Source organism: Primulina tabacum, chromosome 2 (genome assembly GCF_025594145.1).
Source record: "Primulina tabacum isolate GXHZ01 chromosome 2, ASM2559414v2, whole genome shotgun sequence".
In the NCBI taxonomy this organism is placed as follows: domain Eukaryota; kingdom Viridiplantae; phylum Streptophyta; class Magnoliopsida; order Lamiales; family Gesneriaceae; genus Primulina; species Primulina tabacum.
Genome location: NC_134551.1, coordinates 12,730,039 through 12,746,702, shown reverse-complemented (window position 1 = coordinate 12,746,702; position 16,664 = coordinate 12,730,039). Strand labels below are relative to the sequence as shown.

General features: G+C 35.4%; 1 protein-coding gene across 1 annotated transcript; it reads left to right on the top strand.

Annotated features, from left to right (window-relative positions):
* Window positions 1–4,843: 4,843 nt before the first annotated feature.
* LOC142530480 (AAA-ATPase At5g57480-like) lies at window positions 4,844–6,861 on the top strand. Its single transcript, XM_075636317.1, has one exon. It carries the CDS (start codon window positions 5,013–5,015, stop codon window positions 6,588–6,590), a length of 1,578 nt encoding a protein of 525 aa, XP_075492432.1. The 5' UTR covers window positions 4,844–5,012; the 3' UTR covers window positions 6,591–6,861.
* Window positions 6,862–16,664: the final 9,803 nt, after the last annotated feature.

Genomic DNA, 16,664 nt, shown 5'->3' with positions numbered 1-16,664 from the left:
CACCTAGAGTTTTTCTCCACAAAGAAACCTATTCAACAAGGAAAAAGATAAGAAATTAATAGAAACAAAACTCTTCTCAAATCTTGATACCATATCATATCAATATTTGCATAATTATCTCATTAAATACCATATTATATAGAAAGGCAAAATTACAATAAATATTAACCAAATCAAATTAATCATGGAAGAGATAATATTTAGAGAAATTATTTTAAGTTACGAAATCATGTTAATTAAAGAAAATATATTTCCCTTCACTGAACATTCTTGAACTATAAATGAATGATTATTAATTGGATCCCTGGACAACGGTCATAGTACCGGAAATTGATAATGTTGTACAATGGGACTTCAGCTTGAAAAAGTGAGTCCAATGAACAATGAGTTACTAACCTGGATATATGGTTCATCATAACGACATGATTTTGGTTCGAAAATGTGAGTTCACTTTGGCGGCTCGTAAATAATCGACTGTATAAAATCTTTTGTGAGTACGTGGAAAAATGTGTTATATCGAGTGTTGGTGGGTGTCACCTCTTTAGTCCATGATATTCACGATCGAATCTAGTATGGTTATTGCATTCTTATTAATTTCACTTTGAATTATAGTATTTTACCATTTTTCTCTCATGATACATCATGTTGAATCATTTCACTACTATATTATAGTTCGACTAGTTGTAATAAGTAAACGGAATTTATGTTTTGACTAAGTGCTAAAATACTTCATCTTTTTAATTCTTTTTATCATTGTAAATATCAGATCTCGAAGTACCAGTGCCTGAACAAGAGGACCTATAAAAATGAGAAGTGTTATAAAAGGGTATTGTGTGTTATCTACTATGAAAATTGTACCTTATTTATCTAAGTTAAGTATTTTCATGTTATACATATTTGTTTGTAATTAAATAAATTATACAAATACTTCCACTAGTGACAATAATGTTGATAACATTATGAGTCGGAGTTTTTAGAGATGTTAATGGGGCGGATATGGCTAAACCCAAGACCCGACTATGAAGAAAATTTTTACCCATTACCCACCCCACCCCGGTTAAATATTCTTCGGACCCGCCCCACCTCGAATACGAAACGGGGCCGGGTAGATCCATGAGACCCGAATTTTTTTAAAATAAAAACAGTAATCTTTCTTATCAGATGACTGAATTATGAAACAGACAAGTCTCTAAATACAATACAATAAAAATTAATAATGTTTTCGACTACACTTAATAATAACAAACAACTTATTTTCACGACATAAAGAATTAAATAAAAAAAGAGTTACTAGCTCTCCAAAAAAAATCTTGACATCCACAAAAATAAGTCATAACATAATTTAAACAAATCAATATGAAATCAGTGAGTAGGCAATATTTCAGACACATTCTTCGGGATCATCTTTCTCTTCATCAAGAATGGTGAGATAAGTTGGTAAACTACTTGAAGAATTAACTACAAAATTAAAAAAAAAAGTACATTGAAAAAATAAAACTGTAATTTAAAACTGTAAAAAAATATAATTTAAAGAGAGAAAGTAAACAAAATTAAAATGAAAGTACAATAACAAAATAAAACTTTGATTTATTTACCTTTTACCTCACTCCACAACTATCTTCGCGAGCACATCAATACTTCTAAAGTCGCTGGATTAAGCCTACTAAGATGAGGACCAACTATTCTTCTTTTATTGCTAAAAGCAGATTCAAATGCAACAGTTTACTTAGGAATAGCTAAGACCGTATGGTTGAGGTGAGCTACTAAAAAATGAAAATTAATAAAACTAAAATCCTAGATTATTTATATTCGCATATATGGGGCGGGTATGAAGCGGGTATTATAGGATCCATGATCCGTCCCATACCCGGAAGGGTCTGAAAAATTGAATCCGAGACCCGCCCCATGACCCATTTAGTATGCCCAAACTCGTCCCATACGCGCGTGTCCATTGCGGATCTGGATAAAACCCGGATCCACTGACATCCCTGGCCGTTTCACAATAAATGTTATTTTAAGTAATAAAATGTCAAAAAAGCATGACCGATTATATTTCAAGCGCTTGTAATTACAATTTCCGAAGCACTGATTTTTTAACATATTTTTTGAAAGATGGAAGATTAAATAGAAAATTAAATTTTTTATAAGGGGTTTGTGCTATATATATAAGAATTTTACAAGAGAGCTAAATGCTGTTAGTCCTATATTATGAATGAATGCTATATTTGTTTTGCGTCACCATTTAATAGATTGTTCTAAAATCTTATTTAATTATATGTATATACATATATATATATATATATATAAAATATATAATATTTTCGAAAAGTTAAATTGTTGATTATATATTACTAATATATTATGAACAACAAGATCATAAAACATTATTTAAATAAAACTAGTATATTAAGAATCCGTGGAATTTAATAATTAGTAAGTTACTATGTTTGAAGAAACTATTATCCTCCTTCTGTAATATTATAAATGTGTGTCGTGGATGTCGAATTGTCGTGAAAATTCTATGTACGTATAAATGACAATTCATTTATTTGAATATTTTTCATATTCATAAATAAATTATAACAAGATTCATACATACATACATACATACATATCAATATAATCTTCAATGATTTTGGTATATTACAGATTCGGTAGTTAAATTTGTTGGATCTCGGTTTTCTACGTGTCCAAACACAGCGGAAGTTTAAAATTTTTATTTTATTTTGACAATCAAAATATGTTTATGTTGGGCTCTCGTATGGTTTATTGAATCAACATTCAGAGGACGTAAGAATTTTATACCTTTGGTGATTAAATCACTTGGCTCCAACTAATCCGGTGTAACGGATCTAGCTCTTGATGAATCCCTACGAACTTTCTTCAAGAGACTCCTTTTTTTTTTCTTCTAATCAGGTCCACGACTAGATTGTTTGATCTTCTTCCAAATTGCACTAGGAAATTTGGAAGAAGTTTTAACGTTGGAAAGAATTAAGAGAGACGGCTCAATCCTTTTTCCAAAAGGAGAGGGCCGAAAATTTTGAGAGGGAGAGTGACCAATTTTTCGAAAATTGTGATGATATGGTGGCTAGGGTTTTGACTTCTCACTTATTTATAATTAATCCATGACCTAATACATATAATTAATATTAATGGGTCTGATTAATTAATCGGACTAGTATAACTAGTTTAATTAATTTAATCAAAGTCCATTAAACTATAATTATTATGTATGTTGAACTTGTACTCCTACAAGACCATTAAACATACTTCCCACCAATTTTAATTTAATATTTAATATACTCAACTTTTGAGCTTAATAAATTAAATCGATTATGAATTCAACATTTGAATTTATTATTTAAATTATAAATTCAACTTCTTGAATTTTATCACCTCCAAAATTTAATTTTTAATAAACTCAACTTTTGAGTTTAATAAATTAAATTATCAGATTTTATAAATTCAACTCCTTGAATTTATTCTCCCAAATTTTATAAATTCATAAATTCAACTTCTTGAATTTACTATTTCATAAATTCAACTCTTTGAATTTATTTATCAAAATTTAATTATCATAAATTCAACTACTTGAATTTACTATATCATAATATAAATTTAACTCCTTAAGTTTATTCTCTCAATGGTAGCAAACGATCCAGTGCTTGTGTGACTCTCAATGGTTCAGGGATACAGCTAGTCGTGTGTTCACAACTCTTTGTGATTCAGAATAATATTTATTCTTATTCGGGCTTACCCTAGCTAGCCTCATTCTTTTCATCAACATCTTGATTAAGAATGTCAGAACTCATTTCTGATTGCACCCATCGAATCATGGTAAGAACGTCTAGTAGCATCGCCCCATGATCCCCTAGGTATCACTGATAGTGCCTGCAAGAACCAGTCGATCATGATTAACGTACAGTACGATCTCTTCATCTCATATATCCCGATCGAATCTGCAACCATTGGTTCATCGAGGGTTGCATAATAATTCGATAACTATGTGATAACTATAAATAGTGGCATCTCATGTACGGTTGGAGAACTCCTTCTCTAACGTACATCTCATATTCTGGCCAGAGATTCCACGCACTATAACTTCATCAGATCACATAGGATATCCACACCAGCATGTGAGCGGTGAATCCTCCACTACAATGCACTGACTCCTATATGTGTCGCAACTGTACCCAACCTCGCCACCTGATGACTCTCCTGGAGCCGGTAAACGAGTCTAAGCACAGCCCTAGCATATAGAGCCTCAGTGTTGTCCCGGGTCGTAAGTACTAATGATGTACAATCATAACCACAGACTTATCCTCTCGATGAAAGATAACCACTTGGAAAGTCTGAGGGAGGGTTGTTCAGTATAATCATCATATGATTACCAATCTGCATGTTTGGACATCTCTATGCCCTTACCAAGAAACGCAGTACACAACATCACAGATGCTAGTCTCGAGCTCAAGCGACCTTTATCCATGTTTTAGATGGCTGAATCGACTAGGAACGAATTTAGAATATGCAGTGTTTACAAATGAGTTTCTACATCGAATTACGATTAATTTGTATTAAAGCATAATTAAGAACTTTATCTATGCTGATTGCATGAGTATACAGATAAAGTAAAAACGAAACCATTAAAAAGTAAATTATATTAAAATAAAGTATTTTTATTACACATGAGTCAATAAATTTTCTAATCAATAGTTGACTTACAGGACATCTACTCTAACAAAATTTGTAATATAATTAATCAAACCGAGTATTTCTTTTCAAACGTACCAATTCTCCCTATAAATAAATCATCATAAGCGTCCCCTCCTCTCTGTGCTCTCATCCGAAGGTAACAAATTTCTCACACACACACACACACATATACATATATATATATATATATATATATATATATATTATGTTTTCCGTTTCATCTGTGTTTCTTCTTCTCTTCTTCCTACGTTTTCTGGTATAGTTCAGAAAACCTTAAACAATCTGGAGACATAGGAAGAATGAAGGAGATTTGGACAACAATGGCATCGATAATGGGCGTTTGGGCTTTCTGCCAGAGCCTCCTTCACACAGTTTTCCCACCCGAACTACGTTTCGCTTCCCTTAAATTCGTCCACCGCCTCTTCAGCTATTTCTCGTCTTACTGCTACTACGATATTACAGAGATCGACGGAGTAAACACCAACGAGCTTTACAACGCCGTTCAGCTCTATCTGAGCTCTTCTGCTTCGATTTCAGGCACTCGGCTGAGCCTGACTCGGGGGTTGAACTCTTCCTCAATCACCTTCGGTCTATCCAACAACGATCGTTTGATCGATTCGTATAAAGGGATTGCGATAGAATGGGAGCATATTGTTACCCAGAGGCAGGCGCAGACTTTTTCTTGGCGCCCATTGCCGGAGGAGAAGAGGGGGTTCACTCTCCGAGTCAAGAAGAAGAACAAACAATTGGTACTCAGTTCTTATCTTGATTTCGTCATGGAGAAAGCTAATGAATTGCGGCGGCGGAATCAAGATAGGTTGCTTTACACCAATTCGAGAGGTGGGTCTTTGGATTCGAGGGGTCATCCTTGGGAATCCGTGCCGTTTAAGCATCCCAGTACTTTCGACACATTGGCCATGGATCCTTTGAAGAAATCTGAGATTATGGATGATCTTCTGGATTTCGCGAATGGGGAGTCCTTCTATCAGAAGACTGGGAGAGCTTGGAAAAGAGGGTATTTGTTGTATGGTCCCCCAGGGACAGGTAAGTCTAGTATGATTGCCGCCATGGCTAATTTTCTTGGATATGATATTTATGATCTTGAGTTGACTGAGGTGAATACTAATTCTGAGTTGAGAAAATTGTTGATGAAGACCAGTTCAAAGTCCATTATTGTCATTGAAGACATAGATTGTTCCATTAATTTAGCCAATAGAAACAAGAATGGCGGCTTCGCCGCCTCTGCCAGTGTCTCTGGTTCGAGGAAAAATAACTACGATGTTTCATCACTTCCGGGCTCGGAAGATACGGGGAACACGATAACACTTTCTGGGTTGTTAAATTTCACTGATGGATTGTGGTCTTGCTGTGGGAGTGAGAGGATATTCGTGTTTACGACAAATCATATCGAGAAACTTGATCCTGCATTGTTAAGGTGTGGGAGAATGGATATGCACATACACATGAGCTACTGTTCTTTTTCGGCTTTGAAGATTTTGTTGAAGAATTATTTGGGATACGATGAGATTGATTTGGAGAAGGGAATCTTGGAGGGGTTGGAGGGGGTGATTGATGCGTCGGAGATGACCCCCGCCGATATCAGTGAAATCCTGATCAAGAATCGGCGTGATAAGCGTAAAGCAATAGGGGAACTGTTGGAGAAGTTGAAAGTTAAGGCTGAAAAAATTGGGTTGAAACCAAGAAAGAAGGATGATGATGGACTTGAAGAAGAAGATGAAGAACAGGAGAAAAGAGCTTTGGATAGTCCTAAAGATGGCAGTGATAATCACTTGCAAGAAAATTGCATTAAATTCCAGGAAAACAATGGCGGGATTCATGAAAATGGTGAAGAGCAAATAACAAAATGTGAAACGTAGATGACGTAAATTTACCACCATCCTGGGCCATGTTCTGTTTTTTCTTTTCTTTTTTAATTTATTTGGGGTGGTGGGGTGAAAAATTGGAAGGAAAGAGTTACCTTTGGGGAAAAGAAGAGAGGTTGATTGCTCCATGAATATGGGATCAAAGCTTGTGGAGGGAATGAGTATTTCGTCCTGTAAAATAAGTGGTCTCTATTTTTTGTCAGTCTACTCAATGCTAGTTGTTGTGGTTGCTTGAGTCCTTACAATGAATATTGATTTAATACCAGGTTTTGATAGTACAACTGTTTGTTGCTCCTCAATATGTTAATCAATTGCATGCATGTGCTGTGTTTCTTATTTGAGTTCCATGAGCTTAAATATGATGTCTTCTGAAATTGGGTAGGTTGAGTACATTCAATCTTTAACTCCATCTTACGTTTCATGTGCTGGCTTCATGAACTCAAGCAAGCATATATTTGTTGGAGTATCGTTTTCTCATAAAAACTAAGCATATATTTGTTGGAGTACTGTTTTCACGCACCCAAGAAGCAAAAGAAAGTTTTTTTTTATATGTTCAAAACGTTCTTTGGGCGTCGTATGAAATAAGAACGATTTTACTCAAGATTGGATCACTAGTTGTATCTCTACGAACGGTCACTAGTTGTATCTCTACGAACGGATCTCCCATATTTGATCGTTTAATCAAGCCCACGATCCGAGATTCTATTGCTCGTATAGATCATACTAGATATCTAAACGATTTTGCGCCGAGATTGAATCGCCAAAATTTCAGAAACCTGATGGCGGCGCGGCGGTGGAAGGTTGCCGAATATTTTCTTGTGAAAAACTTGAAGTGGCCGAAAATTTCTTGAGGGAAGAGAGAAGGAAGAGAATTTTGGTGTACAAAATTTGTATGCAAAAGTTGTCTTATTTCATATAATTCTTAATGAAATATTTATGCACTTTTTAATCGTATCAGAAATCTCACTTGAATTAAGATTCTTTGTTTTCATTTTTTAAAATTCTCATATAATAATTTTTTATATTGAAAATGCCATCAAAATCAACTATTGATAATATATGATATATATTTATATCTCCATGTACATATACATATATATACATTAATATATACACACACATATATAGACATATATAAAATTAAATAACTTATATTTAATTAATTAATTCTAGTCTCCTCTAAAATATTTCATGAGAATTTTGCAGACACAGTTGTCACCACTGCTAATATTATTATTTAATTAGTAAATTCTAAATTTACTAAATAAATAATTGTGACTCTGTTAGGATCGATTGTGAGTGAAGAAGTGTTTTGAAAGGAAGGTTGAATAAACACTTAACGATTTTCACAACTTCCTCGAATAATGAATCAGTTTAGTGATAAACTGAATTCAGGAATCTTGCTTGTCAATATCAATTAGTTAACTAATGAAAGTGCGAAAATAAAGTGAATGACATATAGAATAAAAACTGAAATTAGGGGACACAGGATTTGTGGATGTTCGGAGATTTCAAACACTCCTACGTCACTCTTTCTATCTCGAAGATAGAATATGTACTAAATGACTTTGATCTATATATCGATTAGTACAAACCCACTTCAATTTTGGACTTAACAATGTCAAACTGAAACTCTTAGTTTCAATACAGTTTATCAGTACTCAACTGATACGTAACTACTTAGCACAACCGATCTCTACAAGATCGAATAATCAATAGTGAATGTTTGTGCTTTTAAACTCGAAGTATAGCCTTGAATGCGATGAATATATATATTAAGCCTGCGCTTTTGAGAGATTTAGAACTGAAAGAGTATGCACAGAGTTTGCTTGATAAATGATTGCTTGATTTCTGGATTACAGATTCTAGATCACAGATTCCTCTTGCTCAGCTGATCTTCTCGGCTATTTATAGGCTTTGTTTCAAACGGTAACAATAAATCCATTTGTATCTTTATATCCATTGTATAGCAACGTCAACATTCTTATGATAATCGTACACTGTAGCTTTTCTGATATGCGGAGTTCCCACTATGCGTTGCAGTCTGCTCTTGTACAATTTTCGGTTGACAGCTACGTTCCTTAACTGATGACGTGTCAAACTGATTTATCAGTTGACAAAGCCGATAGGATTAACTGATTGCTCTCAACTGATTGTAGTTTGAATGATCAGTTCCAACTGATCATCCAGTTGACTACAAGGTTCAGTTAGCTTGATTTAGTTGCCTTAAATATGCACTATCTTCAGTTCGGGCAATTGTCAGTTTACGATTTATTTTAGTTAATTTACACTTAGTCTTCTTGATCAGTTGTTCATCTTTTCTGCGCTCAGTTTTTCAAACTACGAAATTAAGTTTCCAACAATTTCCTCTTTTTAGGTGTTTGACAAAACTTAGAATATATGAACTGATCAAACTGAACTTTTCGTAGATAAAATAATCTTTTATTAACAACTCTTTCAATGTACAGATTCGTACGAAAGAATAAAAGAATCTTCTACTGACTAAAAATCCTCAAAATCTGCCAAATTTTCTCAACTGAATATGAAGACTGTCTTCTAAATGGACTGGAATTCTTTAATGCTTAGCTCGTTTATCGGCTGGTCCTTGATAAGTCAGTTGAATAGGTCTTTTCTTGGATAGTTTCTGCTGATCTTCTACCTTTTCTCCCTTTTTGTCAAACTCACCAACTTTGCTGGATAAAGCGCGAACTTCCGAGTTGACATTAGATATGACATTCATTATTTATTCTTGCATCAAATCTATTCTCTTTGTCACTACATTTTCCAAGAATTCAATGCGATTCTTGAACATGTCCTGAGTCTGGAAATGTGCTTGGACTGTCACTCGGTCTTTCTTCAATTGATCTAGCTGGAGAAATAAAGAAGTGATGTCATTGGTGACCTGGTGCAGATTCTTCATTGTGTTCTCCTACATAGAATAAATTTTCAAGGTGTGCAGCAGTTGGGTTGACTTGATATCGGAAATAGAAGAAAGTAACTGGAGAAGGTTGGATTGAATGTCTTCTATCATTGAATCAGTAGTCATAGGTATTTCAGGACACATAGCTTCAGAGAATTCTGGTTCTTGCTCCTTTTCTTCTTTGTCTGTAACTTCTTCCGTTTGACGTTCTGGAGGAGGAGTGTAAGTCGGAACAGCAGTTGAGGCTGGAAGGCTCTTCAGTTGGTCTAACAACTGATACTTCAGTTGGCTTTTCGGTTGGCACTTCAGTTGGAATTGAGTGCAACTGAGCCACTTCAGCTTCATCTAGAACTACCTGTTCAGTCGTGGTAGGCAACTGAACTGGTTCTTCAGTTACTTGCAAAATAGCCTCTGAGCCTGGTTGTTCAGTTAGGCTAGGTCCTTCAACTGCTTCTCTAGTTAGAATATTCAATTGGATATCATCGGCGACTAATTGTATGACTTCATCGATATTGGCCTGTGATAACTCAGCTTCATTATAGAGTTGAGGACCTTTAGGAGAAGATTGAAGAGCAGAAGTTGACGGCTGAGCATCCTTTGAAGAATTAGAAGTTTCTTGTTTAGTCGGTTCAACAACTGCTTCTTGGGATGGCTCTGGCTGATGAGTTGACTGTTCAGCCTGCTCTTCTGAAGAAGAATTTTTGGAATTCAGTGGAATAGTCAGCTCTTGACCCATTTCTTAATCTTTGATCTTCATCTGCAGTGATAAAAGATCCATGTCCAATTGATCGTAAACTGCTTTTTCATTGAAGAAAGTTGCACTAGTGGGATCATAGTTCTTGCGTAGCTCGGCTATGACTCGAGCCAGCTTCTTAGCACGCATCAGATCAAAGAAGTAATTCTTTCTCTGCAGTGCCTGAATGATTGTTGCATCTTTGTCTATTTTCAGGACAATTGTTTTCCAAGCGACGAATTTATTCAAAACTGATTTCTTCTGCAGTCGCTTGGCAAACACTTCACTCCTGTATCTGACCCATTCATTGTAAGTCTTCAACTTCAATTCAGAAAACTTATTTACTTCTTCCCATATTAAATCAATATGAGTCTGAATCGAGTTGGTTGGTCTGGGCTCTTCTATCATCTTGCCCTTACCTTTTGGGTCAGATAGGGTATGCGAACTGCTCAGCCCTGAAACAGTTGCATTCACTTTTTCTCTGATCACCACTCCTTTTGGTCTGAAAAAAGATAGAGTAGTTGGGCCAGTGATGGTGATCAGTAGTGCTTTTAGTCCAAATTTTTTTTTATCACCAGATTCGTTGATGATCTTCTCGGAGTGATCAGTTGGAGGTAGTAACAGCTGTTCAAATAAGGAATCAGCTGGAACTACCGAGATTGGTATTGCGCTGATTGGATGTTGAGCTCCAGTTTCCCTCAATATGTGAGCAGGGATGGTTTCCAAAATAGTTGCGGGTTTGGTTCTTTGAGTCCTTGGCTTCTTCAAAATTTTCGGAGAAGGGGTTTTCTCCGAGTCAGTCTCATTGACAATCAGTTTCCTCTTGATTGTCTTCTTCTTAGCCAAGTTCTTGGTCTTCTTGACTGATGTGGGAGCTTCTTGCGTCCCAATCTCCTTCTTGATTTTGACAAATTTCTCAGGAGATATGTCCAGCTTGGTCTTCAAAGGCTGAACATTTTTTATAGAGAAGACTTTGTACTTGGATGACTTCTCAGAAGAGTCAGCCACCAAACCGTTGTGCTTCAGAATACAACTGATTGGCACCACAAAGCCTTTGGACTGTTTAGATGATTGAACCATATTCTTCAAAATATTGAACAATATGGTTGACCAGTTTCGCTTGCTTCCATAAACCAAAGCAGTCATTATCTGAAATTTCTTGAGTGTGAGGGCAGCAAAGGAACCTGCCTTAGCTAGAACCCCTTTTGCTACTATGTCTGCCAGCAATTGATACTCATATTTGAGCTCTTTCTTGGGATCAGAGACCTTTATCTTCCTCTCATCAGCAGACAAGAGTGTTAGCATCTCCTCCACATCAACGATTTTCACTTCAGAGTAGTGAGAAAGGCCATCAGACGACAGTTGGGAGAAGGAGCTAAACATTTCTTTGTCAATAGTCAGCAACTTGCCGCTGACAGTAGTTGTAATCTTCCCTTCAGCTGAGAAGAAGCCGCTGTCGTAGAAATCCTGAACTTATTTGGAATAAATTTCTTGAGTGGATGACCCAAGAAATTTCCTCAACCAAGCTGCTTCTAGTTTTTGAAAGATACCTTGAATGGCTGCGTCCTTAACAGAGAGGACAGAGTCGAAATCAATTGCCATAGCATTGAGCATGTAGGCTGGAATTTGGCTTTCCATTCTTGATTGAATATCTGCGAGAAAGAAAGATTGTTGTGTGTTTGATAAATTCTAGAAACTGAAATTCTCGTAAAGAAACTGAAATGAGGGGGGGTCAATTACTTATGTTTGTGGCTGTTCAAATTTTTGGACACGTGTCAGTCCAAGATAAATTTGGATAAAAACGTGTGTATGTGCGGTGAAAACGCGAATAGAAGTCTAATGGACTACCTGGGGCCACGTTTCATATTACTATTCAATGAATGACATAAATTAAAAGTGTAATTTTAACTTTCACATCACTTAATATGGAATACTTATCGAATAATCAGTTAACTTATATGATAAGATCAGTTAGGTTAATAACTGAGTGATCAGTTGAAAACTGAATCGGTTCAGTTGAAGACCAACTGACTATTGTCTTATCAGTTAACCATTTAGAATCGACATTCCTCTTAAATAAGTTCATATAAGTAAATAAGAGCAAGAGAAACTCAGTCTGAATAAATTAAATGCATTCTGTTGACTGATGTCTCTTCGTCTTTTCTGTTTCTTCAGTTAGAAACTGTCTATAAATAGAATCAAATTTATTAGATAATAAAATTTAAGAACAGATGGATAGATCAAGCAGTTCCAGAAGGCCTAATCTTGCAGAAGAGCTTTCATTCGTGGAGACTTGGAAGCAAGATATAGAAGACTTCCTCTTTGATAAAGTTATGTCCACCTGGACGAAGATACATGACTTGCAGATCACCCAAAGAGAGATATTAGTTGCTACTGATGAATAGAAGACAACTGAGCTCAAGTATAAGAAGCGTCTCGATGTCATTCATATTTCAGACCTTGTAACTGATGAGGGTCTCTCTTTCCTTATGCTTGACAAGGAGTATAGGAAACTAGAGAAAATCGTTTTTACAGAAGATTTTAGGAAAATTTCAGAGGAAATGTCCTTGTGGTTATCTGATAGGCTGATGCATTAGACAGAGAATTAACCCTTGTAATAGCAGAAAGGTATTATCAATAAAATTACTATTTCGATTCATTGCTGTTTACGTTCTTCATACTAACTGATGATCAGTTTGACTAAAGAACAGTTAACGAACTGAATAATAGTTAGCAATCAACTGACATATCAAATTGATAAAACAAAGCAACTAAAATTAAGAAAAATCAATTAAACCAAGAATATTTCGAAAGTAAGAAAACTTAGTCTCAGGTAATGGCTTTGTGAAAATGTCAGCTGCTTGTTGTTCAGTTGAAACGTACCCCAGTCTAAGTGTCTTCTTTAGAGCATGATCTCTGATGAAATGATGTCTGACGTCGATGTGTTTGGTCCTGGAGTGAATAACTGGATTATATGTAATCGTAATTGTGCTTGTATTATCACAGAAGATTGGTGATTCTTTTGCAATGACTCCATAGTCTTTCAGTTGTTGCTGAATCCAGAGCAGTTGAGCGCAACAGCTTCCAGCAGCTAGATATTCTGCTTCAGTTGTGGAAGTTGCTATGGATATTTGCTTCTTGCTGAACCATGAAATCAGTCTATCTCCTAGAAACTGACATGATCCACTGGTGCTTTTACGATCTAGCTTACACCCTGCATAATCTTCATCTGAATATCCAACTAAATTGAAATATGAGTCATTAGCATACCATAAGCCCACATTTTGTGTGCCTTTAAGATATTTCAATGTGCGTTTGGCAGCTGAAAAGTGCGATTGCTTAGGATTTTCCTGAAATCTAGCACGCGTGCAAACAACAAATACAATATCAGGATGACTAACAGTTAGGTATAAAAAAGAAACTATTAAACCTCAGTAGATTGTCGTCTCAACTGATATTCCCCCTTAATCTTTATCTAATTTAGTCGATGAACTCATGATAGTACTTGCAGCTGAACATGTCTCCATGACAAATTTCTTAAGCAGTTCCTTCGTGTATTTGGTCTGACTTATAAAAGTACCAGTTTTCGGTTGCTTCTCTTGCAGACCGATAAAGAAAGTTAGTTCACCCATCATACTCATCTCAAATTTTTCCTGCATCAACATGGCAAATTTCTCGCATAATTTGGGGTTAGATGACCCAAAAATAATATCATCAACATATATTTGCACAAGTAAAATATGTTCATTCTTTGAAAATTTGAACAAAGTCTTGTCAACTGATCCAACAGTAAAGTTATGATTAGTTAGAAATTTTGAAAGTGTTTCATACCAAGCTCTTGGAGCTTGTTTAAGACCATAAAGAGCTTTGTTCAAATGATAAATATGATCAGGAAGAAAGTGATTAACAAAACCTAGTGGTTGTTCAACATATACTTCTTCCTGCAACTGACCATTTAGGAATGCACTCTTGACATTCATTTGGTAGACTTCAAAGTTTTTTAATGAGGCATAAGAAAGGATTATTCTGATAGCTTCCAGTCGTGCAACTGGTGCACATGTCTCGTCGTAATCTATTCCTTATTCTTTCCTATATCCTTGTGCTACAAGCCTCGATTTGTTGCGCACAAGTAAACCTTCTTCGTTCAGTTTGTTTTTTTAGACACACTTTGTACCTATAATGGTTTTAGAAATTGGTCTTAGAACTATGTTCCAGACATTTTTATGGATAAAGTGATTTGGCTCTTCTTGCATAGCATTTATCCAGTTAGGATCAGCAAGAGCGTCATCAATTTTTTTTGGTTCCAGTTGAGAAACAAAAGCTGAATGAATAAATAAATTAATCATTTGATTCCGAGTTCTTACCGGATCGGATGGATTACCTATTACCAATTATGGTGGGTGTGATTTTTTCCATCTGTATTCAGCATTGGTTAAATAGATTTCAACAACTGGTTCAGTTGGTAACTGAATGTTTTCTCCATTTTCAGTTGTTGCTGCTTCAGTTGGTATTTCTCTCATCATTTTGCTCCACCAACTGGTGATCAGGAACAATTTCTTGTTCAACTGATTGATCCAATATCTCTGGTTCAGGTGTTTGAAGGAGATTTCGATTGTTATGAACTTCTTCTTCACTATCATCCTTCAAACTGATATCTGTAAAGCGATCAAATAGCTCAACTGGATGAGTTGGCTGATTAGTTAATGCAGATTCATCAAATACAACATGAATTGACTCTTCTATATTTAAAGTGTGTTTGTTAAATACTCTATAAGCTTTACTAACTCATGAATAACCTAGAAATATTCCTTTTGAAGACTTTGCATCAAATGCTTTTAAATGATTTTTGCCATTATCGTGGATAAAACATCTGCAGCCGAATATTCTGAAGTAAGATACCACACTTTTATGTCCATGTCAGATCTCATATGGTGTTTTTAAATGATTTTTGTTCATCATTGATATGTTCTGAGTGTAACATGCAGTGTTTACTGCTTCTGCCCAAAACCTCTGAGAAATACCAGAATCAGCAAGCATTGTTATAGCAGCTTTTTTAATGGTTCGATTTCTTCTCTCAACTACACCATTTTGCTGAGGATTTCTTGCTGCTGAGAGCTCATGCTTGATCTCAGTATTTTCTAAAAATTCTGAAAGATTTTGATTGATGAATTCAGTTCCTCGATCAGACTTTATTCTGTCAATACCAACTGATTTTTCATTTAATAGTCTTTTGAAAAGTTTAATCAGTTGTGCAGCAATTTGGTCTTTTGATTTAAAAAGATAACCCAAGTAAATCTTGAAAAATTATCAACAATTACCAACATCTATTTCATTCCTCCTAAACTGGTATTGGACCAAAAAGATCCATATGCAGCAATTCTAAGCATCTGAAGGAAGATTTACTACCCTTGTTTTTAAATGAAGATCTTACTTGCTTACCAAACTGACATGCTGAACAAATTTTATCTTTCGAAAATTCGATCTTAGGCAGACCAGTTGCAAAATCATAGTTACTCAGATAAGTAATAGACTTAAAATTTAAGTGGTTCAACCTTTTATGCCACAACCAGTTTTGAGAAAATTTTGAAGCTATAAAACAAACTTGTGCATTAGGTTGATCAGTCCAACTTACTTTGTAAGTATTCCCACAACGATTGCTAGTTAAAATATTCTCATCAGTTTTGTTTATAACTGTACACGTGCGTCTGTTGAACTGAACTGAGAAATTATTATCGTATAACTGACTGATGCTAATCAAGTTATACTTCAAATTCTCAACTAGAAAAACATATTTAATGATAAAATTACCATTGATAAGCTTACCCTTGCCCACATTTCTACCTTTGGAGTTGTCTCCAAAGCTGATGATTGGACCAGTGTATTTGATCAGTTGGGATAGCGAATTTGCATTCTCTGTCATTTGTCGCGAGCAACCACTGTCCATATACCAAAATTGAATCTTTGGCTGATGTACCCGTCACCTGCAATCACACACAATGAATAATTTTGGTACCCATATCTATTTGCATCCTAAACTGATTAGTGATTTAGGTACCCAGATTTGGATCAGTCTAACAGACTTTCTAGTTGTTGTGTTCTAAATGGTTTTTCCCGGCTCGTGTGTGCTTGGTGTGTTGTGTGCAGATGAAACAATATGTGCTTTAACCTTGTTCAACTGGTTGTTCAGCCTATATTTTTCTGAACTGGTTTACGGTTATAGTAATTGGAATAGCCATTAAAAGAGTTTCGGTATTTATAACTGAACCATTTAGGTATCCAGCTTCGCGAATCAATTGAACTCTAAGGGCTATAACCAATTCCATACCTTTTAATCTTATTCTTATTTTCAATAGGCTGCTCAACTGGTCTACTTGACTCAGTTTGTTCTTGTACCACAACTGATTTGACAAAGTAA

Bases quoted from the DNA above. Each gene is read 5' to 3' on its own strand.
- LOC142530480 (XM_075636317.1), top strand. From the start codon at position 5,013: ATGAAGGAGATTTGGACAACAATGGCATCGATAATGGGCGTTTGGGCT.